The 21541-nt window shown below is 68.3% G+C and overlaps 1 protein-coding gene across 1 annotated transcript in view; it reads right to left on the reverse strand.

Moving 5' to 3' along the window:
• lrrc71 (leucine rich repeat containing 71) overlaps positions 1-21531 on the reverse strand; it is a gene marked incomplete at both ends in the record, with an annotated part of 37917 nt that extends 16386 nt beyond the window's left edge. The window contains one exon of the mRNA XM_078208067.1: positions 21464-21531. Within this exon, the coding sequence (XP_078064193.1) occupies positions 21464-21531 (68 nt within the window). The remainder of the gene's footprint in view (positions 1-21463) is intronic.
• Positions 21532-21541: the final 10 nt, after the last annotated feature.

Here is a 21541-nt window from a genome sequence, read left to right on the forward strand (position 1 = left end):
GCTGAGAGAGCGCCGCACTGTGGGAGGGTCAGTGCTGAGAGAGCGCCGCACTGCGGGAGGGTCAGTGCTGAGAGAGCGCCGCACTGTGGGAGGGTCGGTGCTGAGGGAGCGCCGCACTGTGGGAGGGTCAGTGCTGAGGGAGCGCCGCACTGTGGGAGGGTCAGTGCTGAGGGAGCGCCGCACTGTGGGAGGGTCCGTGCTGAGGGAGCGCCGCACTGTGGGAGGGTCAGTGCCGAGGGAGCGCCGCACTGTGGGAGGGTCAGGGCTGAGGGAGCGCCGCACTGTGGGAGGTTCAGGGCTGAGGGAGCGCCGCACTGTGGGAGGTTCAGGGCTAAGGGAGCGCCGCACTGTGGGAGGGTCCGTGCTGAGGGAGCGCCGCACTGTGGGAGGGTCAGTGCCGAGGGAGCGCCGCACTGTGGGAGGGTCAGGGTTGAGCGAGCGCCGCACTGTGGGAGGGTCAGTGCTGAGGGAGCACTGCACTGTGGGAGGGTCAGGGCTGAGGGAGCGCCGCACTGTGGGAGGGTCAGTGCTGAGGGAGCGCCGCACTGTGGGAGGGTCAGTGCTGAGGGAGCGCCGCACTGTGGGAGGGTCAGTGCTGTGGGAGCGCCGCACTGTGGGAGGGTCAGTGCTGAGGGAGAGCCGCACTGCGGGAGGGTCAGTGCTGAGGGAGCGCCGCACTGTGGGAGGGTCAGTGCTGAGGGAGCGCCGCACTGTGGGAGGGTCAGTGCTGCGGGAGCGCCGCACTGTGGGAGGGTCAGTGCTGAGGGAGCGCCGCACTGTGGGAGGGTCAGTGCTGAGGGAGCGTCGCACTGTGGGAGGGTCAGTGCTGAGGGAGCGCCGCACTGTGGGAGGGTCAGTGCTGTGAGAGCGCCGCACTGTGGGAGGGTCAGTGCTGAGGGAGCGCCGCACTGCGGGAGGGTCAGTGCTGAGGGAGCGCCGCACTGTGGGAGGGTCAGTGCTGAGGGAGCGCCGCACTGTGGGAGGGTCAGTGCTGAGGGAGTGCCGCACTGTGGGAGTGTCAGTGCTGAGGGAGCGCCGCACTGTGGGAGGGTCAGTGCTGAGGGAGCGCCGCACTGTGGGAGGGTCGGTGCTGAGGGAGCACCGCACTGTGGGAGGGTCGGTGCTGAGGGAGCGCCGCACTGTGGGAGGGTCGGTGCTGAGGGAGCGCCGCACTGTGGGAGGGTCAGTGCTGAGAGAGCGCCGCACTGTGTGAGGGTCAGTGCTGAGGGAGCGCCGCACTGTGGGAGGGTCAGTGCTGAGGGAACGCCGCACTGTGGGAGGGTCAGTGCTGAGGGAGCGCCGCACGGTGGGAGGGTCAGTGCTGAGGGAGCGCCGCACTGTGGGAGGGTCAGTGCTGAGGGAGCGCCGCACTGTGGGAGGGTCAGTGCTGAGGGAGCGCCGCACGGTGGGAGGGTCAGTGCTGAGGGAGCGCCGCACTGTGGGAGGGTCAGTGCTGAGGGAGCGCCGCACTGTGGGAGGGTCAGTGCTGAGGGAGCGTCGCACTGTGGGAGGGTCCGTGCTGAGGGAGCGCCGCACTGTGGGAGGGTGAGTGCTGAGGGAGCGCCGCACTGTGGGAGGGTCAGTGCTGAGGGAGCGCCGCACTGTGGGAGGGTCCGTGCTGAGGGAGCGCCGCACTGTGGGAGGGTCCGTGCTGAGGGAGCGCCGCACTGTGGGAGGGTCAGTGCCGAGGGAGCGCCGCACTGTGGGAGGGTCAGGGCTGAGGGAGCGCCGCACTGTGGGAGGTTCAGGGCTGAGGGAGCGCCGCACTGTGGGACGGTCCGTGCTGAGGGAGCGCCGCACTGTGGGAGGGTCAGTGCCGAGGGAGCGCCGCACTGTGGGAGGGTCAGGGCTGAGCGAGCGCCGCACTGTGGGAGGGTCAGTGCTGAGGGAGCACTGCACTGTGGGAGGGTCAGGGCTGAGGGAGCGCCGCACTGTGGGAGGGTCAGTGCTGAGGGAGCGCCGCACTGTGGGAGGGTCAGTGCTGAGGGAGCTCCGCACTGTGGGAGGGTCAGTGCTGTGGGAGCGCCGCACTGTGGGAGGGTCAGTGCTGAGGGAGCGCCGCACTGCGGGAGGGTCAGTGCTGAGGGAGCGCCGCACTGCGGGAGGGTCAGTGCTGAGGGAGCGCCGCACTGTGGGAGGGTCAGTGCTGTGGGAGCGCCGCACTGTGGGAGGGTCAGTGCTGAGGGAGCGCCGCACTGTGGGAGGGTCAGTGCTGAGGGAGCGCCGCACTGTGGGAGGGTCAGTGCTGAGGGAGCGCCGCACTGTGGGAGGGGCAGTGCTGAGGGAGCGCCGCACTGTGGGAGGGTCAGTGCTGTGGGAGCGCCGCACTGTGGGAGGGTCAGTGCTGAGGGAGCGCCGCACTGCGGGAGGGTCAGTGCTGAGTGAGCGCCGCACTGCGGGAGGGTCAGTGCTGAGGGAGCGCCGCACTGTGGGAGGGTCAGTGCTGACGGAGCGCCGCACTGTGGGAATGTCAGTGCTGAGGGAGCGCCGCACTGTGGGAGGGTCAGTGCTGAGGGAGCGCCGCACTGTGGGAGGGTCAGTGCTGAGGGAGCACCGCACTGTGGGAGGGTCGGTGCTGAGGGAGCACCGCACTGTGGGAGGGTCGGTGCTGAGGGAGCGCCGCACTGTGGGAGGGTCGGTGCTGAGGGAGCGCCGCACTGTGGGAGGGTCAGTGCTGAGGGAGCGCCGCACAGTGGGAGGGTCAGTGCTGAGAGAGCGCCGCACTGTGGGAGGGTCAGTGCTGAGGGAGTGCCGCACTGTGGGAGGGTCAGTGCTGAGAGAGCGCCGCACTGTGGGAGGGTCCGTGCTGAGGGAGTGCTGCACTGTGGGAGGGTCAGTGCTGAGGGAGCGCTGCACTGTGGGAGGGTCCGTGCTGAGGGAGCGCCGCACTGTGGGAGGGTCGGTGCTGAGGGAGCGCCGCACTGTGGGAGGGTCAGTGCTGAGAGAGCGCCGCACTGTGGGAGGGTCAGTGCTGAGGGAGCGCCGCACTGTGAGAGGGTCAGTGCTGAGGGAGCGCCGCACTGTGGGAGGGTTAGTGCTGAGGGAGCGCCGCACTGTGGGAGGGTCAGTGCTGAGGGAGCGCCACACTGTGGGGGGGTCAGTGCTGTGGGAGCGCCGCACTGTGGGAGGGTCAGTGCTGAGGGAGCGCCGCACTGTGGGAGGGTCAGTGTTGAGGGAGCACCGCAATGTGGGAGGGACAGTGCTGAGGGAGCGCCGCACTGTGGGAGGGTCAGTGCTGAGGGAGCGCCGCACTGTGGGAGGGTCGGTGCTGAGGGAGCGCCGCACCGTGGGAGGGTCGGTGCTGAGGGAGCGCCGCACTGTGGGAGGGACAGTGCTGAGGGAGTGCCGCACTGTGGGAGGGACAGTGCTGAGGGAGCGCCGCACTGTGGGAAGTTTAGTGCTGAGGGAGCGCAGCACTGTGGGAGGGTCAGTGCTGAGGGAGCGCCGCACTGTGGGAGGGTCCGTGCTGAGGGAGTGCAGCACTGTGGGAGGGTCAGTGCTGAGGGAGCACCGCACTGTGGGAGGGTCAGTGCTGAGGGAGCACCGCACTGTGGGAGGGTCGGTGCTGAGGGAGTGTCACACTGTGGGAGGGTCAGTGCTGAGGGAGCGCAGCAGCTTTGGAGGGTCTGTGCTGGGGGAGCGTTGAACTGTCGGAGGGTCAGTGCTGGGGAGCGCCACACTGTGGGAGGGTCAGTGCTGAAGGAGCACCGCACTGTGGGAGGGTCAGTGCTGGGGAGCGCCACACTGTGGGAGGGTCAGTGCTGAGGGAGCGCCGCACTGTGGGAGGGTCAGTGCTGAGGGAGCGCCACACTGTGGGAGGGTCAGTGCTGAGGGAGCACCGCACTGTGGGAGGGACAGTGCTGAGGGAGCACCGCACTGTGGGAGGGTCAGTGCTGAGGGAGCGCCGCACTGTGGGAGGGTCAGTGCTGAGGGAGCGTCTGTGCTGAGGGAGCGTCTGTGCTGAGGGAGCGTCTGGGCTGAGGGAGCGTCTGGGCTGAGGGAGCGTCTGGGCTGAGGGAGCGTCTGTGCTGAGCGAGCTCCACACTGTGGGAGGGTCAGTGCCGAGGTAGCGCCGCAGTGTTGGACGGTCTGTGCTGGTGGACCGTCGAACTGTAGGAGGGTCAGTGCTGAGGGGGCGCCGCACTGTGGGAGGGTCAGTGCTGAGGGAGCGCCGCACTGTGGGAGGGTCAGTGCTGAGGGAGCGCCGCACTGTGGGAGGGTCAGTGCTGAGGGAGGGCCGCACTGTGGGAGGGTCAGTGCTGAGGGAGCGCCACACTGTGGCAGGGTCAGTGCTGAGGGAGTGCCGCACTGTGGCAGGGTCAGTCCTGAGAGAGCGCCGCACTGTGGCAGGGTCAGTCCTGAGGGAGTGCCGCACTGTGGGAGGGTGAGTGCTGAGGGAGCGCCGCACTGTGGGTCAGTGCTGAGGGAGCGCCACACTGTGGCAGGGTCAGTGCTGAGGGAGTGCCACACTGTGGGAGGGTCAGTGCTGAGGGAGCGCCTCACTGTGGGAGGGTCAGTGCTGAGGGAGCGCCGCACTGTGGCAGGGTCAGTCCTGAGGGAGCGCCGCACTGTGGGAGGGTCAGTGCTGAGGGAGCGCCGCACTGTGGCAGGGTCAGTGCTGAGGGAGCGCCGCACTGTGGGAGGGTCAGTGCTGAGGGAGCGCCGCACTGTGGGAGGGTCAGTGCTCAGGGAGCGCAGCAGCTTTGGAGGGTCTGTGCTGGGGGAGCGTTGAACTGTCGGAGGGTCAGTGCTGGGGAGCGCCGCACTGTGGGAGGGTCAGTGCTGAAGGAGCACCGCAGTGTGGGAGGGTCAGTGCCGGGGAGCGCCACACTGTGGGAGGGTCAGTGCTGAGGGAGCGCCGCACTGTGGGAGGGTCAGTGCTGAGGGAGCGCCACACTGTGGGAGGGTCAGTGCTGAGGGAGCACCGCACTGTGGGAGGGACAGTGCTGAGGGAGCACCGCACTGTGGGAGGGTCAGTGCTGAGGGAGCGCCGCACTGTGGGAGGGTCAGTGCTGAGGGAGCGTCTGTGCTGAGGGAGCGTCTGTGCTGAGGGAGCGTCTGGGCTGAGGGAGCGTCTGTGCTGAGCGAGCTCCACACTGTGGGAGGGTCAGTGCCGAGGTAGCGCCGCAGTGTTGGACGGTCTGTGCTGGTGGACCGTCGAACTGTAGGAGGGTCAGTGCTGAGGGGGCGCCGCACTGTGGGACGGTCAGTGCCGCAGGAGCGCCGCACTGTGGGAGGGTCAGTGCTGAGGGAGCGCCGCACTGTGGGAGGGTCAGTGCTGAGGGAGCGCCGCACTGTGGGAGGGTCAGTGCTGAGGGAGCGCCACACTGTGGCAGGGTCAGTGCTGAGGGAGCGCCGCACTGTGGCAGGGTCAGTCCTGAGGGAGCGCCGCACTGTGGCAGGGTCAGTCCTGAGGGAGTGCCGCACTGTGGGAGGGTCAGTGCTGAGGGAGCGCCGCACTGTGGGTCAGTGCTGAGGGAGCGCCGCACTGTGGGAGGGTCAGTGCTGAGGGAGCGCCACACTGTGGCAGGGTCAGTGCTGAGGGAGCGCCGCACTGTGGCAGGGTCAGTCCTGAGGGAGCGCCGCACTGTGGCAGGGTCAGTCCTGAGGGAGTGCCGCACTGTGGCAGGGTCAGTGCTGAGGGAGCGCCGCACTGTGGGTCAGTGCTGAGGGAGCGCCGCACTGTGGCAGGGTCAGTGCTGAGGGAGTGCCACACTGTGGGAGGGTCAGTGCTGAGGGAGCGCCTCACTGTGGGAGGGTCAGTGCTGAGGGAGCGCCGCACTGTGGCAGGGTCAGTCCTGAGGGAGCGCCGCACTGTGGCAGGGTCAGTGCTGAGGGAGCGCCGCACTGTGGGAGGGTCAGTGCTGAGGGAGCGCCGCACTGTGGGAGGGTCAGTGCTGGGGTAGCGCCGCACTGTGGGAGGGTCAGTGCTGAGGGAGCGCCGCACTGTGGGAGGGTCAGTGCTGAGGGAGCGCCGCAATGTGGGAGGGTCAGTGCTGAGAGAGCACCGCACTGTGGGAGGGTCAGTGCTGGGGGAGCGCCGCACTGTGGGAGGGTCAGTGCTGAGGGAGCACCGCACTGTGGGAGGGTCAGTGCTGAGGGAGCGCCGCACTGTGGGAGGGTCAGTGCTGGGGTAGCGCCGCACTGTGGGAGTGTCAGTGCTGAGGGTGCGCCGCACTGTGGGAGGGTCAGTGCAGAGGGAGCGCCGCACTGTGGGAGGGTCAGTGCTGAGGGAGCGCCGCACTGTGGGACGGTCAGTGCTGAGAGAGCACCGCACTGTGGGAGGGTCAGTGCTGAGGGAGCGCCGCACTGTGGGAGGGTCAGTGCTGAGGGAGCGCCGCACTGTGGGAGGGTCAGTGCTGAGGGAGCGCCGCACTGTGGGAGGGTCAGTGCTGAGGGAGCGCCGCACTGTGGGAGGGTCAGTGCTGGGGGAGCGCCGCACTGTGGGAGGGTCAGTGCTGAGGGAGCACCGCACTGTGGGAGGGTCAGTGCTGAGGGAGCGCCGCACTGTGGGAGGGTCAGTGCTGGGGTAGCGCCGCACTGTGGGAGGGTCAGTGCTGAGGGAGCGCCGCACTGTGGGACGGTCAGTGCTGAGGGAGCGCCGCACTGTGTGAGGGTCGGTGCTGAGGGAGCACCGCACTGTGGGAGGGTCGGTGCTGAGGGAGTGCCGCACTGTGGGAGGGTCGGTGCTGAGGGAGCGCCGCACTGTGGGAGGGTCAGTGCTGAGAGAGCGCCGCACTGTGTGAGGGTCAGTGCTGAGGGAGCGCCGCACTGTGGGAGGGTCAGTGCTGAGGGAACGCCGCACTGTGGGAGGGTCAGTGCTGAGGGAGCGCCGCACGGTGGGAGGGTCAGTGCTGAGGGAGCGCCGCACTGTGGGAGGGTCAGTGCTGAGGGAGCGCCGCACTGTGGGAGGGTCAGTGCTGAGGGAGCGCCGCACGGTGGGAGGGTCAGTGCTGAGGGAGCGCCGCACTGTGGGAGGGTCAGTGCTGAGGGAGCGCCGCACTGTGGGAGGGTCAGTGCTGAGGGAGCGTCGCACTGTGGGAGGGTCAGTGCTGAGGGAGCGCCGCACTGTGGGAGGGTCAGTGCTGAGGGAGCGCCGCACTGTGGGCGGGTCAGTGCTGAGGGAGCGCCGCACTGTGGGAGGGTCCGTGCTGAGGGAGCGCCGCACTGTGGGAGGGTCCGTGCTGAGGGAGCGCCGCACTGTGGGAGGGTCAGTGCCGAGGGAGCGCCGCACTGTGGGAGGGTCAGGGCTGAGGGAGCGCCGCACTGTGGGAGGTTCAGGGCTGAGGGAGCGCCGCACTGTGGGACGGTCCGTGCTGAGGGAGCGCCGCACTGTGGGAGGGTCAGTGCCGAGGGAGCGCCGCACTGTGGCAGGGTCAGGGCTGAGCGAGCGCCGCACTGTGGGAGGGTCAGTGCTGAGGGAGCACTGCACTGTGGGAGGGTCAGGGCTGAGGGAGCGCCGCACTGTGGGAGGGTCAGTGCTGAGGGAGCGCCGCACTGTGGGAGGGTCAGTGCTGAGGGAGCTCCGCACTGTGGGGGGGTCAGTGCTGTGGGAGCGCCGCACTGTGGGAGGGTCAGTGCTGAGGGAGCGCCGCACTGCGGGAGGGTCAGTGCTGAGGGAGCGCCGCACTGCGGGAGGGTCAGTGCTGAGGGAGCGCCGCACTGTGGGAGGGTCAGTGCTGTGGGAGCGCCGCACTGTGGCAGGGTCAGTCCTGAGAGAGCGCCGCACTGTGGCAGGGTCAGTCCTGAGGGAGTGCCGCACTGTGGGAGGGTGAGTGCTGAGGGAGCGCCGCACTGTGGGTCAGTGCTGAGGGAGCGCCACACTGTGGCAGGGTCAGTGCTGAGGGAGTGCCACACTGTGGGAGGGTCAGTGCTGAGGGAGCGCCTCACTGTGGGAGGGTCAGTGCTGAGGGAGCGCCGCACTGTGGCAGGGTCAGTCCTGAGGGAGCGCCGCACTGTGGGAGGGTCAGTGCTGAGGGAGCGCCGCACTGTGGCAGGGTCAGTGCTGAGGGAGCGCCGCACTGTGGGAGGGTCAGTGCTGAGGGAGCGCCGCACTGTGGGAGGGTCAGTGCTCAGGGAGCGCAGCAGCTTTGGAGGGTCTGTGCTGGGGGAGCGTTGAACTGTCGGAGGGTCAGTGCTGGGGAGCGCCGCACTGTGGGAGGGTCAGTGCTGAAGGAGCACCGCAGTGTGGGAGGGTCAGTGCCGGGGAGCGCCACACTGTGGGAGGGTCAGTGCTGAGGGAGCGCCGCACTGTGGGAGGGTCAGTGCTGAGGGAGCGCCACACTGTGGGAGGGTCAGTGCTGAGGGAGCACCGCACTGTGGGAGGGACAGTGCTGAGGGAGCACCGCACTGTGGGAGGGTCAGTGCTGAGGGAGCGCCGCACTGTGGGAGGGTCAGTGCTGAGGGAGCGTCTGTGCTGAGGGAGCGTCTGTGCTGAGGGAGCGTCTGGGCTGAGGGAGCGTCTGTGCTGAGCGAGCTCCACACTGTGGGAGGGTCAGTGCCGAGGTCGCGCCGCAGTGTTGGACGGTCTGTGCTGGTGGACCGTCGAACTGTAGGAGGGTCAGTGCTGAGGGGGCGCCGCACTGTGGGACGGTCAGTGCCGCAGGAGCGCCGCACTGTGGGAGGGTCAGTGCTGAGGGAGCGCCGCACTGTGGGAGGGTCAGTGCTGAGGGAGCGCCGCACTGTGGGAGGGTCAGTGCTGAGGGAGCGCCACACTGTGGCAGGGTCAGTGCTGAGGGAGCGCCGCACTGTGGGAGGGTCAGTGCTGAGGGAGCGCCGCACTGTGGGAGGGTCAGTGCTGAGGGAGCGCCACACTGTGGCAGGGTCAGTGCTGAGGGAGTGCCGCACTGTGGCAGGGTCAGTCCTGAGAGAGCGCCGCACTGTGGCAGGGTCAGTCCTGAGGGAGTGCCGCACTGTGGGAGGGTGAGTGCTGAGGGAGCGCCGCACTGTGGGTCAGTGCTGAGGGAGCGCCACACTGTGGCAGGGTCAGTGCTGAGGGAGTGCCACACTGTGGGAGGGTCAGTGCTGAGGGAGCGCCTCACTGTGGGAGGGTCAGTGCTGAGGGAGCGCCGCACTGTGGCAGGGTCAGTCCTGAGGGAGCGCCGCACTGTGGGAGGGTCAGTGCTGAGGGAGCGCCGCACTGTGGCAGGGTCAGTGCTGAGGGAGCGCCGCACTGTGGGAGGGTCAGTGCTGAGGGAGCGCCGCACTGTGGGAGGGTCAGTGCTCAGGGAGCGCAGCAGCTTTGGAGGGTCTGTGCTGGGGGAGCGTTGAACTGTCGGAGGGTCAGTGCTGGGGAGCGCCGCACTGTGGGAGGGTCAGTGCTGAAGGAGCACCGCAGTGTGGGAGGGTCAGTGCCGGGGAGCGCCACACTGTGGGAGGGTCAGTGCTGAGGGAGCGCCGCACTGTGGGAGGGTCAGTGCTGAGGGAGCGCCACACTGTGGGAGGGTCAGTGCTGAGGGAGCACCGCACTGTGGGAGGGACAGTGCTGAGGGAGCACCGCACTGTGGGAGGGTCAGTGCTGAGGGAGCGCCGCACTGTGGGAGGGTCAGTGCTGAGGGAGCGTCTGTGCTGAGGGAGCGTCTGTGCTGAGGGAGCGTCTGGGCTGAGGGAGCGTCTGTGCTGAGCGAGCTCCACACTGTGGGAGGGTCAGTGCCGAGGTAGCGCCGCAGTGTTGGACGGTCTGTGCTGGTGGACCGTCGAACTGTAGGAGGGTCAGTGCTGAGGGGGCGCCGCACTGTGGGACGGTCAGTGCCGCAGGAGCGCCGCACTGTGGGAGGGTCAGTGCTGAGGGAGCGCCGCACTGTGGGAGGGTCAGTGCTGAGGGAGCGCCGCACTGTGGGAGGGTCAGTGCTGAGGGAGCGCCACACTGTGGCAGGGTCAGTGCTGAGGGAGCGCCGCACTGTGGCAGGGTCAGTCCTGAGGGAGCGCCGCACTGTGGCAGGGTCAGTCCTGAGGGAGTGCCGCACTGTGGGAGGGTCATTGCTGAGGGAGCGCCGCACTGTGGGTCAGTGCTGAGGGAGCGCCGCACTGTGGCAGGGTCAGTGCTGAGGGAGTGCCACACTGTGGGAGGGTCAGTGCTGAGGGAGCGCCTCACTGTGGGAGGGTCAGTGCTGAGGGAGCGCCGCACTGTGGCAGGGTCAGTCCTGAGGGAGCGCCGCACTGTGGCAGGGTCAGTGCTGAGGGAGCGCCGCACTGTGGGAGGGTCAGTGCTGAGGGAGCGCCGCACTGTGGGAGGGTCAGTGCTGAGGGAGCGCCGCACTGTGGGAGGGTCAGTGCTGAGGGAGCGCCGCACTGCGGGAGGGTCAGTGCTGAGGGAGCGCCGCACTGCGGGAGGGTCAGTGCTGAGGGAGCGCCGCACTGTGGGAGGGTCAGTGCTGTGGGAGCGCCGCACTGTGGGAGGGTCAGTGCTGAGGGAGCGCCGCACTGCGGGAGGGTCAGTGCTGAGGGAGCGCCGCACTGTGGGAGGGTCAGTGCTGAGGGAGCGCCGCACTGTGGGAGGGTCAGTGCTGAGGGAGCGCCGCACTGTGGGAGGGGCAGTGCTGAGGGAGCGCCGCACTGTGGGAGGGTCAGTGCTGTGGGAGCGCCGCACTGTGGGAGGGTCAGTGCTGAGGGAGCGCCGCACTGCGGGAGGGTCAGTGCTGAGTGAGCGCCGCACTGCGGGAGGGTCAGTGCTGAGGGAGCGCCGCACTGTGGGAGGGTCAGTGCTGACGGAGCGCCGCACTGTGGGAATGTCAGTGCTGAGGGAGCGCCGCACTGTGGGAGGGTCAGTGCTGAGGGAGCGCCGCACTGTGGGAGGGTCAGTGCTGAGGGAGCACCGCACTGTGGGAGGGTCGGTGCTGAGGGAGCGCCGCACTGTGGGAGGGTCGGTGCTGAGGGAGCGCCGCACTGTGGGAGGGTCAGTGCTGAGGGAGCGCCGCACAGTGGGAGGGTCAGTGCTGAGAGAGCGCCGCACTGTGGGAGGGTCAGTGCTGAGGGAGTGCCGCACTGTGGGAGGGTCAGTGCTGAGAGAGCGCCGCACTGTGGGAGGGTCCGTGCTGAGGGAGTGCTGCACTGTGGGAGGGTCAGTGCTGAGGGAGCGCTGCACTGTGGGAGGGTCCGTGCTGAGGGAGCGCCGCACTGTGGGAGGGTCGGTGCTGAGGGAGCGCCGCACTGTGGGAGGGTCAGTGCTGAGAGAGCGCCGCACTGTGGGAGGGTCAGTGCTGAGGGAGCGCCGCACTGTGGGAGGGTCAGTGCTGAGGGAGCGCCGCACTGTGGGAGGGTTAGTGCTGAGGGAGCGCCGCACTGTGGGAGGGTCAGTGCTGAGGGAGCGCCACACTGTGGGGGGGTCAGTGCTGTGGGAGCGCCGCACTGTGGGAGGGTCAGTGCTGAGGGAGCGCCGCACTGTGGGAGGGTCAGTGTTGAGGGAGCACCGCAATGTGGGAGGGACAGTGCTGAGGGAGCGCCGCACTGTGGGAGGGTCAGTGCTGAGGGAGCGCCGCACTGTGGGAGGGTCGGTGCTGAGGGAGCGCCGCACCGTGGGAGGGTCGGTGCTGAGGGAGCGCCGCACTGTGGGAGGGACAGTGCTGAGGGAGTGCCGCACTGTGGGAGGGACAGTGCTGAGGGAGCGCCGCACTGTGGGAAGTTTAGTGCTGAGGGAGCGCAGCACTGTGGGAGGGTCAGTGCTGAGGGAGCGCCGCACTGTGGGAGGGTCCGTGCTGAGGGAGTGCAGCACTGTGGGAGGGTCAGTGCTGAGGGAGCACCGCACTGTGGGAGGGTCAGTGCTGAGGGAGCACCGCACTGTGGGAGGGTCGGTGCTGAGGGAGTGCCACACTGTGGGAGGGTCAGTGCTGTGGGAGCGCAGCAGCTTTGGAGGGTCTGTGCTGGGGGAGCGTTGAACTGTCGGAGGGTCAGTGCTGGGGAGCGCCACACTGTGGGAGGGTCAGTGCTGAAGGAGCACCGCACTGTGGGAGGGTCAGTGCTGGGGAGCGCCACACTGTGGGAGGGTCAGTGCTGAGGGAGCGCCGCACTGTGGGAGCGTCAGTGCTGAGGGAGCGCCACACTGTGGGAGGGTCAGTGCTGAGGGAGCACCGCACTGTGGGACGGACAGTGCTGAGGGAGCACCGCACTGTGGGAGGGTCAGTGCTGAGGGAGCGCCGCACTGTGGGAGGGTCAGTGCTGAGGGAGCGTCTGTGCTGAGGGAGCGTCTGTGCTGAGGGAGCGTCTGGGCTGAGGGAGCGTCTGGGCTGAGGGAGCGTCTGGGCTGAGGGAGCGTCTGTGCTGAGCGAGCTCCACACTGTGGGAGGGTCAGTGCCGAGGTAGCGCCGCAGTGTTGGACGGTCTGTGCTGGTGGACCGTCGAACTGTAGGAGGGTCAGTGCTGAGGGGGCGCCGCACTGTGGGAGGGTCAGTGCTGAGGGAGCGCCGCACTGTGGGAGGGTCAGTGCTGAGGGAGCGCCGCACTGTGGGAGGGTCAGTGCTGAGGGAGCGCCACACTGTGGCAGGGTCAGTGCTGAGGGAGTGCCGCACTGTGGCAGGGTCAGTCCTGAGAGAGCGCCGCACTGTGGCAGGGTCAGTCCTGAGGGAGTGCCGCACTGTGGGAGGGTGAGTGCTGAGGGAGCGCCGCACTGTGGGTCAGTGCTGAGGGAGCGCCACACTGTGGCAGGGTCAGTGCTGAGGGAGCGCCACACTGTGGGAGGGTCAGTGCTGAGGGAGCGCCTCACTGTGGGAGGGTCAGTGCTGAGGGAGCGCCGCACTGTGGCAGGGTCAGTCCTGAGGGAGCGCCGCACTGTGGGAGGGTCAGTGCTGAGGGAGCGCCGCACTGTGGCAGGGTCAGTGCTGAGGGAGCGCCGCACTGTGGGAGGGTCAGTGCTGAGGGAGCGCCGCACTGTGGGAGGGTCAGTGCTCAGGGAGCGCAGCAGCTTTGGAGGGTCTGTGCTGGGGGAGCGTTGAACTGTCGGAGGGTCAGTGCTGGGGAGCGCCGCACTGTGGGAGGGTCAGTGCTGAAGGAGCACCGCAGTGTGGGAGGGTCAGTGCCGGGGAGCGCCACACTGTGGGAGGGTCAGTGCTGAGGGAGCGCCGCACTGTGGGAGGGTCAGTGCTGAGGGAGCGCCACACTGTGGGAGGGTCAGTGCTGAGGGAGCACCGCACTGTGGGAGGGACAGTGCTGAGGGAGCACCGCACTGTGGGAGGGTCAGTGCTGAGGGAGCGCCGCACTGTGGGAGGGTCAGTGCTGAGGGAGCGTCTGTGCTGAGGGAGCGTCTGTGCTGAGGGAGCGTCTGGGCTGAGGGAGCGTCTGTGCTGAGCGAGCTCCACACTGTGGGAGGGTCAGTGCCGAGGTAGCGCCGCAGTGTTGGACGGTCTGTGCTGGTGGACCGTCGAACTGTAGGAGGGTCAGTGCTGAGGGGGCGCCGCACTGTGGGACGGTCAGTGCCGCAGGAGCGCCGCACTGTGGGAGGGTCAGTGCTGAGGGAGCGCCGCACTGTGGGAGGGTCAGTGCTGAGGGAGCGCCGCACTGTGGGAGGGTCAGTGCTGAGGGAGCGCCACACTGTGGGAGGGTCGGTGCTGAGGGAGCGCCGCACCGTGGGAGGGTCGGTGCTGAGGGAGCGCCGCACTGTGGGAGGGACAGTGCTGAGGGAGTGCCGCACTGTGGGAGGGACAGTGCTGAGGGAGCGCCGCACTGTGGGAAGTTTAGTGCTGAGGGAGCGCAGCACTGTGGGAGGGTCAGTGCTGAGGGAGCGCCGCACTGTGGGAGGGTCCGTGCTGAGGGAGTGCAGCACTGTGGGAGGGTCAGTGCTGAGGGAGCACCGCACTGTGGGAGGGTCAGTGCTGAGGGAGCACCGCACTGTGGGAGGGTCGGTGCTGAGGGAGTGCCACACTGTGGGAGGGTCAGTGCTGAGGGAGCGCAGCAGCTTTGGAGGGTCTGTGCTGGGGGAGCGTTGAACTGTCGGAGGGTCAGTGCTGGGGAGCGCCACACTGTGGGAGGGTCAGTGCTGAAGGAGCACCGCACTGTGGGAGGGTCAGTGCTGGGGAGCGCCACACTGTGGGAGGGTCAGTGCTGAGGGAGCGCCGCACTGTGGGAGGGTCAGTGCTGAGGGAGCGCCACACTGTGGGAGGGTCAGTGCTGAGGGAGCACCGCACTGTGGGAGGGACAGTGCTGAGGGAGCACCGCACTGTGGGAGGGTCAGTGCTGAGGGAGCGCCGCACTGTGGGAGGGTCAGTGCTGAGGGAGCGTCTGTGCTGAGGGAGCGTCTGTGCTGAGGGAGCGTCTGGGCTGAGGGAGCGTCTGGGCTGAGGGAGCGTCTGGGCTGAGGGAGCGTCTGTGCTGAGCGAGCTCCACACTGTGGGAGGGTCAGTGCCGAGGTAGCGCCGCAGTGTTGGACGGTCTGTGCTGGTGGACCGTCGAACTGTAGGAGGGTCAGTGCTGAGGGGGCGCCGCACTGTGGGAGGGTCAGTGCTGAGGGAGCGCCGCACTGTGGGAGGGTCAGTGCTGAGGGAGCGCCGCACTGTGGGAGGGTCAGTGCTGAGGGAGCGCCACACTGTGGCAGGGTCAGTGCTGAGGGAGTGCCGCACTGTGGCAGGGTCAGTCCTGAGAGAGCGCCGCACTGTGGCAGGGTCAGTCCTGAGGGAGTGCCGCACTGTGGGAGGGTGAGTGCTGAGGGAGCGCCGCACTGTGGGTCAGTGCTGAGGGAGCGCCACACTGTGGCAGGGTCAGTGCTGAGGGAGTGCCACACTGTGGGAGGGTCAGTGCTGAGGGAGCGCCTCACTGTGGGAGGGTCAGTGCTGAGGGAGCGCCGCACTGTGGCAGGGTCAGTCCTGAGGGAGCGCCGCACTGTGGGAGGGTCAGTGCTGAGGGAGCGCCGCACTGTGGCAGGGTCAGTGCTGAGGGAGCGCCGCACTGTGGGAGGGTCAGTGCTGAGGGAGCGCCGCACTGTGGGAGGGTCAGTGCTCAGGGAGCGCAGCAGCTTTGGAGGGTCTGTGCTGGGGGAGCGTTGAACTGTCGGAGGGTCAGTGCTGGGGAGCGCCGCACTGTGGGAGGGTCAGTGCTGAAGGAGCACCGCAGTGTGGGAGGGTCAGTGCCGGGGAGCGCCACACTGTGGGAGGGTCAGTGCTGAGGGAGCGCCGCACTGTGGGAGGGTCAGTGCTGAGGGAGCGCCACACTGTGGGAGGGTCAGTGCTGAGGGAGCACCGCACTGTGGGAGGGACAGTGCTGAGGGAGCACCGCACTGTGGGAGGGTCAGTGCTGAGGGAGCGCCGCACTGTGGGAGGGTCAGTGCTGAGGGAGCGTCTGTGCTGAGGGAGCGTCTGTGCTGAGGGAGCGTCTGGGCTGAGGGAGCGTCTGTGCTGAGCGAGCTCCACACTGTGGGAGGGTCAGTGCCGAGGTAGCGCCGCAGTGTTGGACGGTCTGTGCTGGTGGACCGTCGAACTGTAGGAGGGTCAGTGCTGAGGGGGCGCCGCACTGTGGGACGGTCAGTGCCGCAGGAGCGCCGCACTGTGGGAGGGTCAGTGCTGAGGGAGCGCCGCACTGTGGGAGGGTCAGTGCTGAGGGAGCGCCGCACTGTGGGAGGGTCAGTGCTGAGGGAGCGCCACACTGTGGGAGGGTCGGTGCTGAGGGAGCGCCGCACCGTGGGAGGGTCGGTGCTGAGGGAGCGCCGCACTGTGGGAGGGACAGTGCTGAGGGAGTGCCGCACTGTGGGAGGGACAGTGCTGAGGGAGCGCCGCACTGTGGGAAGTTTAGTGCTGAGGGAGCGCAGCACTGTGGGAGGGTCAGTGCTGAGGGAGCGCCGCACTGTGGGAGGGTCAGTGCTGAGGGAGCGCAGCAGCTTTGGAGGGTCTGTGCTGGGGGGAGCGTTGAACTGTCGGAGGGTCAGTGCTGGGGAGCGCCACACTGTGGGAGGGTCAGTGCTGAAGGAGCACCGCACTGTGGGAGGGTCAGTGCTGGGGAGCGCCACACTGTGGGAGGGTCAGTGCTGAGGGAGCGCCGCACTGTGGGAGGGTCAGTGCTGAGGGAGCGCCGCACTGTGGGAGGGTCAGTGCTGAGGGAGCGCCGCACTGTGGGAGGGTCAGTGCTGAGGGAGCGCCACACTGTGGCAGGGTCAGTGCTGAGGGAGCGCCGCACTGTGGCAGGGTCAGTCCTGAGGGAGCGCCGCACTGTGGCAGGGTCAGTCCTGAGGGAGTGCCGCACTGTGGGAGGGTCAGTGCTGAGGGAGCGCCCGCACTGTGGGTCAGTGCTGAGGGAGCGCCGCACTGTGGCAGGGTCAGTGCTGAGGGAGTGCCACACTGTGGAGGGTCAGTGCTGAGGGAGCGCCTCACTGTGGGAGGGTCAGTGCTGAGGGAGCGCCGCACTGTGGCAGGGTCAGTCCTGAGGGAGCGCCGCACTGTGGCAGGGTCAGTGCTGAGGGAGCGCCGCACTGTGGGAGGGTCAGTGCTGAGGGAGCGCCGCACTGTGGAGGGTCAGTGCTGAGGGAGCGCCGCACTGTGGGAGGGTCAGTGCTGAGGGAGCGCCGCACTGCGGGAGGGTCAGTGCTGAGGGAGCGCCGCACTGCGGGAGGGTCAGTGCTGAGGGAGTGCCGCACTGTGGGAGGGTCAGTGCTGTGGGAGCGCCGCACTGTGGGAGGGTCAGTGCTGGGGAGCGCCGCACTGTGGGAGGGTCAGTGCTGAGGGAGCGCCGCACTGTGGGAGGGTCAGTGCTGAGGGAGCGCCGCACTGTGGGAGGGGCAGTGCTGAGGGAGCGCCGCACTGTGGGAGGGTCAGTGCTGTGGGAGCGCCGCACTGTGGGAGGGTCAGTGCTGAGGGAGCGCCGCACTGCGGGAGGGTCAGTGCTGAGTGAGCGCCGCACTGTGGGAGGGTCAGTGCTGAGGGAGCGCCGCACTGTGGGAGGGTCAGTGCTGAGGGAGCACCGCACTGTGGGAGGGTCGGTGCTGAGGGACGCCGCACTGTGGGAGGGTCAGTGCTGAGGGAGCGCCGCACAGTGGGAGGGTCAGTGCTGAGAGAGCGCCGCACTGTGGGAGGGTCAGTGCTGAGGGAGTGCCGCGCTGTGGGAGGGTCAGTGCTGAGAGAGCGCCGCACTGTGGAGGGTCCCGTGCTGAGGGAGTGCTGCACTGTGGGAGGGTCAGTGCTGAGGGAGCGCTGCACTGTGGGAGGGTCGTGCTGAGGGAGCGCCGCACTGTGGGAGGGTCGGTGCTGAGGGAGCGCCGCACTTGGAGGGTCAGTGCTGAGAGAGCGCCGCACTGTGGGAGGGTCAGTGCTGAGGGAGCGCCGCACTGTGGGAGGGTCAGTGCTGAGGGAGCGCCGCACTGTGGGAGGGGTTAGTGCTGAGGGAGCGCCGCACTGTGGGAGGGTCAGTGCTGAGGGAGCGCCACACTGAGGGGGGTCAGTGCTGTGGGAGCGCCGCACTGTGGGAGGGACAGTGCTGAGGGAGCGCCGCACTGTGGGAGGGTCAGTGCTGAGGGAGCGCCGCACTGTGGGAGGGTCGTTGCTGAGGGAGCGCCGCACCGTGGGAGGGTCGGTGCTGAGGGAGCGCCGCACTGTGGGAGGGACAGTGCTGAGGGAGTGCCGCACTGTGGGAGGGACAGTGCTGAGGGAGCGCCGCACTGTGGGAAGTTTAGTGCTGAGGGAGCGCAGCACTGTGGGAGGGTCAGTGCTGAGGAGCGCCGCACTGTGGGAGGGTCCGTGCTGAGGGAGTGCAGCACTGTGGGAGGGTCAGTGCTGAGGGAGCACCGCACTGTGGGAGGGTCAGTGCTGAGGGAGCACCGCACTGTGGGAGGTCGGTGCTGAGGGAGTGCCACACTGTGGGAGGGTCAGTGCTGAGGGAGCGCAGCAGCTTTGGAGGGTCTGTGCTGGGGGAGCGTTGAACTGTCGGAGGGTCAGTGCTGGGGAGCGCCACACTGTGGGAGGGTCAGTGCTGAAGGAGCACCGCACTGTGGGAGGGTCAGTGCTGGGGAGCGCCACACTGTGGGAGGGTCAGTGCTGAGGGAGCGCCGCACTGTGGGAGGGTCAGTGCTGAGGGAGCGCCACACTGTGGGAGGGTCAGTGCTGAGGGAGCACCGCACTGTGGGAGGGACAGTGCTGAGGGAGCACCGCACTGTGGGAGGGTCAGTGCTGAGGGAGCGCCGCACTGTGGGAGGGTCAGTGCTGAGGGAGCGTCTGTGCTGAGGGAGCGTCTGTGCTGAGGGAGCGTCTGGGCTGAGGGAGCGTCTGGGCTGAGGGAGCGTCTGGGCTGAGGGAGCGTCTGGGCTGAGGGAGCGTCTGGGCTGAGGGAGCGTCTGGGCTGAGGGAGCGTCTGTGCTGAGCGAGCTCCACACTGTGGGAGGGTCAGTGCAGAGGTAGCGCCGCAGTGTTGGACGGTCTGTGCTGGTGGACCGTCGAACTGTAGGAGGGTCAGTGCTGAGGGGGCGCCGCACTGTGGAGGGTCAGTGCTGAGGGAGCGCCGCACTGTGGGAGGGTCAGTGCTGAGGGAGCGCCGCACTGTGGGAGGGTCAGTGCTGAGGGAGCGCCACACTGTGGCAGGGTCAGTGCTGAGGGAGTGCCGCACTGTGGCAGGGTCAGTCCTGAGAGAGCGCCGCACTGTGGCTGGGTCAGTCCTGAGGGAGTGCCGCACTGTGGGAGGGTGAGTGCTGAGGGAGCGCCGCACTGTGGGTCAGTGCTGAGGGAGCGCCACACTGTGGCAGGGTCAGTGCTGAGGGAGTGCCACACTGTGGGAGGGTCAGTGCTGAGGGAGCGCCTCACTGTGGGAGGGTCAGTGCTGAGGGAGCGCCGCACTGTGGCAGGGTCAGTCCTGAGGGAGCGCCGCACTGTGGGAGGGTCAGTGCTGAGGGAGCGCCGCACTGTGGCAGGGTCAGTGCTGAGGGAGCGCCGCACTGTGGGAGGGTCAGTGCTGAGGGAGCGCCGCACTGTGGGAGGGTCAGTGCTCAGGGAGCGCAGCAGCTTTGGAGGGTCTGTGCTGGGGGAGCGTTGAACTGTCGGAGGGTCAGTGCTGGGGAGCGCCGCACTGTGGAGGGTCAGTGCTGAAGGAGCACCGCAGTGTGGGAGGGTCAGTGCCGGGGAGCGCCACACTGTGGGAGGGTCAGTGCTGAGGGAGCGCCGCACTGTGGGAGGGTCAGTGCTGAGGGAGCGCCACACTGTGGGAGGGTCAGTGCTGAGGGAGCACCGCACTGTGGGAGGGACAGTGCTGAGGGAGCACCGCACTGTGGGAGGGTCAGTGCTGAGGGAGCGCCGCACTGTGGAGGGTCAGTGCTGAGGGAGCGTCTGTGCTGAGGGAGCGTCTGTGCTGAGGGAGCGTCTGGGCTGAGGGAGCGTCTGTGCTGAGCGAGCTCCACACTGTGGGAGGGTCAGTGCCGAGGTAGCGCCGCAGTGTTGGACGGTCTGTGCTGGTGGACCGTCGAACTGTAGGAGGGTCAGTGCTGAGGGGGCGCCGCACTGTGGGACGGTCAGTGCCGCAGGAGCGCCGCACTGTGGGAGGGTCAGTGCTGAGGGAGCGCCGCACTGTGGGAGGGTCAGTGCTGAGGGAGCGCCGCACTGTGGGAGGGTCAGTGCTGAGGGAGCGCCACACTGTGGCAGGGTCAGTGCTGAGGGAGCGCCGCACTGTGGCAGGGTCAGTCCTGAGGGAGCGCCGCACTGTGGCAGGGTCAGTCTGAGGGAGTGCCGCACTGTGGGAGGGTCAGTGCTGAGGGAGCGCCGCACTGTGGGTCAGTGCTGAGGGAGCGCCGCACTGTGGCAGGGTCAGTGCTGAGGGAGTGCCACACTGTGGGAGGGTCAGTGCTGAGGGAGCGCCTCACTGTGGAGGGTCAGTGCTGAGGGAGCGCCGCACTGTGGCAGGGTCAGTCCTGAGGGAGCGCCGCACTGTGGCAGGGTCAGTGCTGAGGGAGCGCCGCACTGTGGGAGGGTCAGTGCTGAGGGAGCGCCGCACTGTGGGAGGGTCAGTGCTGGGGTAGCGCCGCACTGTGGGAGGGTCAGTGCTGAGGGAGCGCCGCACTGTGGAGGGTCAGTGCTGAGGGAGCGCCGCAATGTGGGAGGGTCAGTGCTGAGAGAGCACCGCACTGTGGGAGGGTCAGTGCTGGGGGAGCGCCGCACTGTGGAGGGTCAGTGCTGAGGGAGCACCGCACTGTGGGAGGGTCAGTGCTGAGGGAGCGCCGCACTGTGGGAGGGTCAGTGCTGGGGTAGCGCCGCACTGTGGGAGTGTCAGTGCTGAGGGAGCGCCGCACTGTGGGAGGGTCAGTGCAGAGGGAGCGCCGCACTGTGGAGGGTCAGTGCTGAGGGAGCGCCGCACTGTGGGACGGTCAGTGCTGAGAGAGCACCGCACTGTGGGAGGGTCAGTGCTGGGGGAGCGCCGCACTGTGGGAGGGTCAGTGCTGAGGGAGCACCGCACTGTGGGAGGGTCAGTGCTGAGGGAGCGCCGCACTGTGGGAGGGTCAGTGCTGGGGGTAGCGCCGCACTGTGGGAGGGTCAGTGCTGAGGGAGCGCCGCACTGTGGGACGGTCAGTGCTGAGGGAGCGCCGCACTGTGTGAGGGTCGGTGCTGAGAGAGCGCCGCACTGTGGAGGGTCAGTGCTGAGGGAGCGCCGCACTGTGGCAGGGTCAGTCCTGAGCGAGCGCCGCACTGTGGCAGGGTCAGTGCTGAGGGAGCGCCGCACTGTGGGAGGGTCAGTGCTGGGGGAGCGCCGCACTGTGGGAGGGTCAGTGCTGAGGGAGCACCGCACTGTGGGAGGGTCAGTGCTGAGGGAGCGCCGCACTGTGGGAGGGTCAGTGCTGAGGGAGCGCCGCACTGTGGGAGGGTCAGTGCTGAGGAGAGCCGCACTGTGGGAGGGTCAGTGCTGAGGGAGCGCCGCACTGTGGGAGGGTCAGTGCTGAGGGAGCGCCGCACTGTGGGAGGGTCAGTGCTGAGGGAGCGCCGCGCTGTGGGAGGGTGAGTGCTGAGGGAGCGCCGCACTGTGGGAGGGTCAGTGCTGAGGGAGCGCCGCACTGTGGGAGGGTCAGTGCTGAGGGAGCGCCGCACTGTGGGAGGGTCAGTGCTGAGGGAGCGCCGCACTGTGGGAGGGTCAGTGCTGAGGGAGCGCCGCACTGTGGGAGGGTCAGTGCTGAGGGAGTGCCGCACTGTGGGAGGGTCAGTGCTGAGGGAGCGCCGCACTGTGCGAGGGTCAGTGCTGAGGGAGTGCCGCACTGTGGGAGGGTCAGTGCTGAGGGAGCCGCCGCACTGTGGGAGGGTCAGTGCTGAGGGAGCACTGCACTGTGGGAGGGTCAGTGCTGAGGGAGCACTGCACTGTGGGAGGGTCAGTGCTGAGGGAGTGCCGCACTGTGGGAGGGTCAGTGCTGAGGGAGCGCCGCACTGTGGGAGGGTCAGTGCAGAGGGAGTGCCGCACTGTGGGAGGGTCAGTGCTGAGGGGTGCCGCACTGTGGGAGGGTCAGTGCTGAGGGAGCACAGTCTGGTGCGAGGCGTGGTGTGCTGTCGGGGGGGCTGTGCACAGGTTGCCAGTCGCTGGGTTTGTTACTCACTGACTGTCCTCACTCAGTAGTTGGTGATAGGGATGTCCCGGAATTGGATTCCCGTCGAGAATCAGAGACCTGGATAAG

Source organism: Mustelus asterias, unplaced genomic scaffold, assembly GCF_964213995.1.
Source record: "Mustelus asterias unplaced genomic scaffold, sMusAst1.hap1.1 HAP1_SCAFFOLD_3118, whole genome shotgun sequence".
NCBI classification, from domain to species: domain Eukaryota; kingdom Metazoa; phylum Chordata; class Chondrichthyes; order Carcharhiniformes; family Triakidae; genus Mustelus; species Mustelus asterias.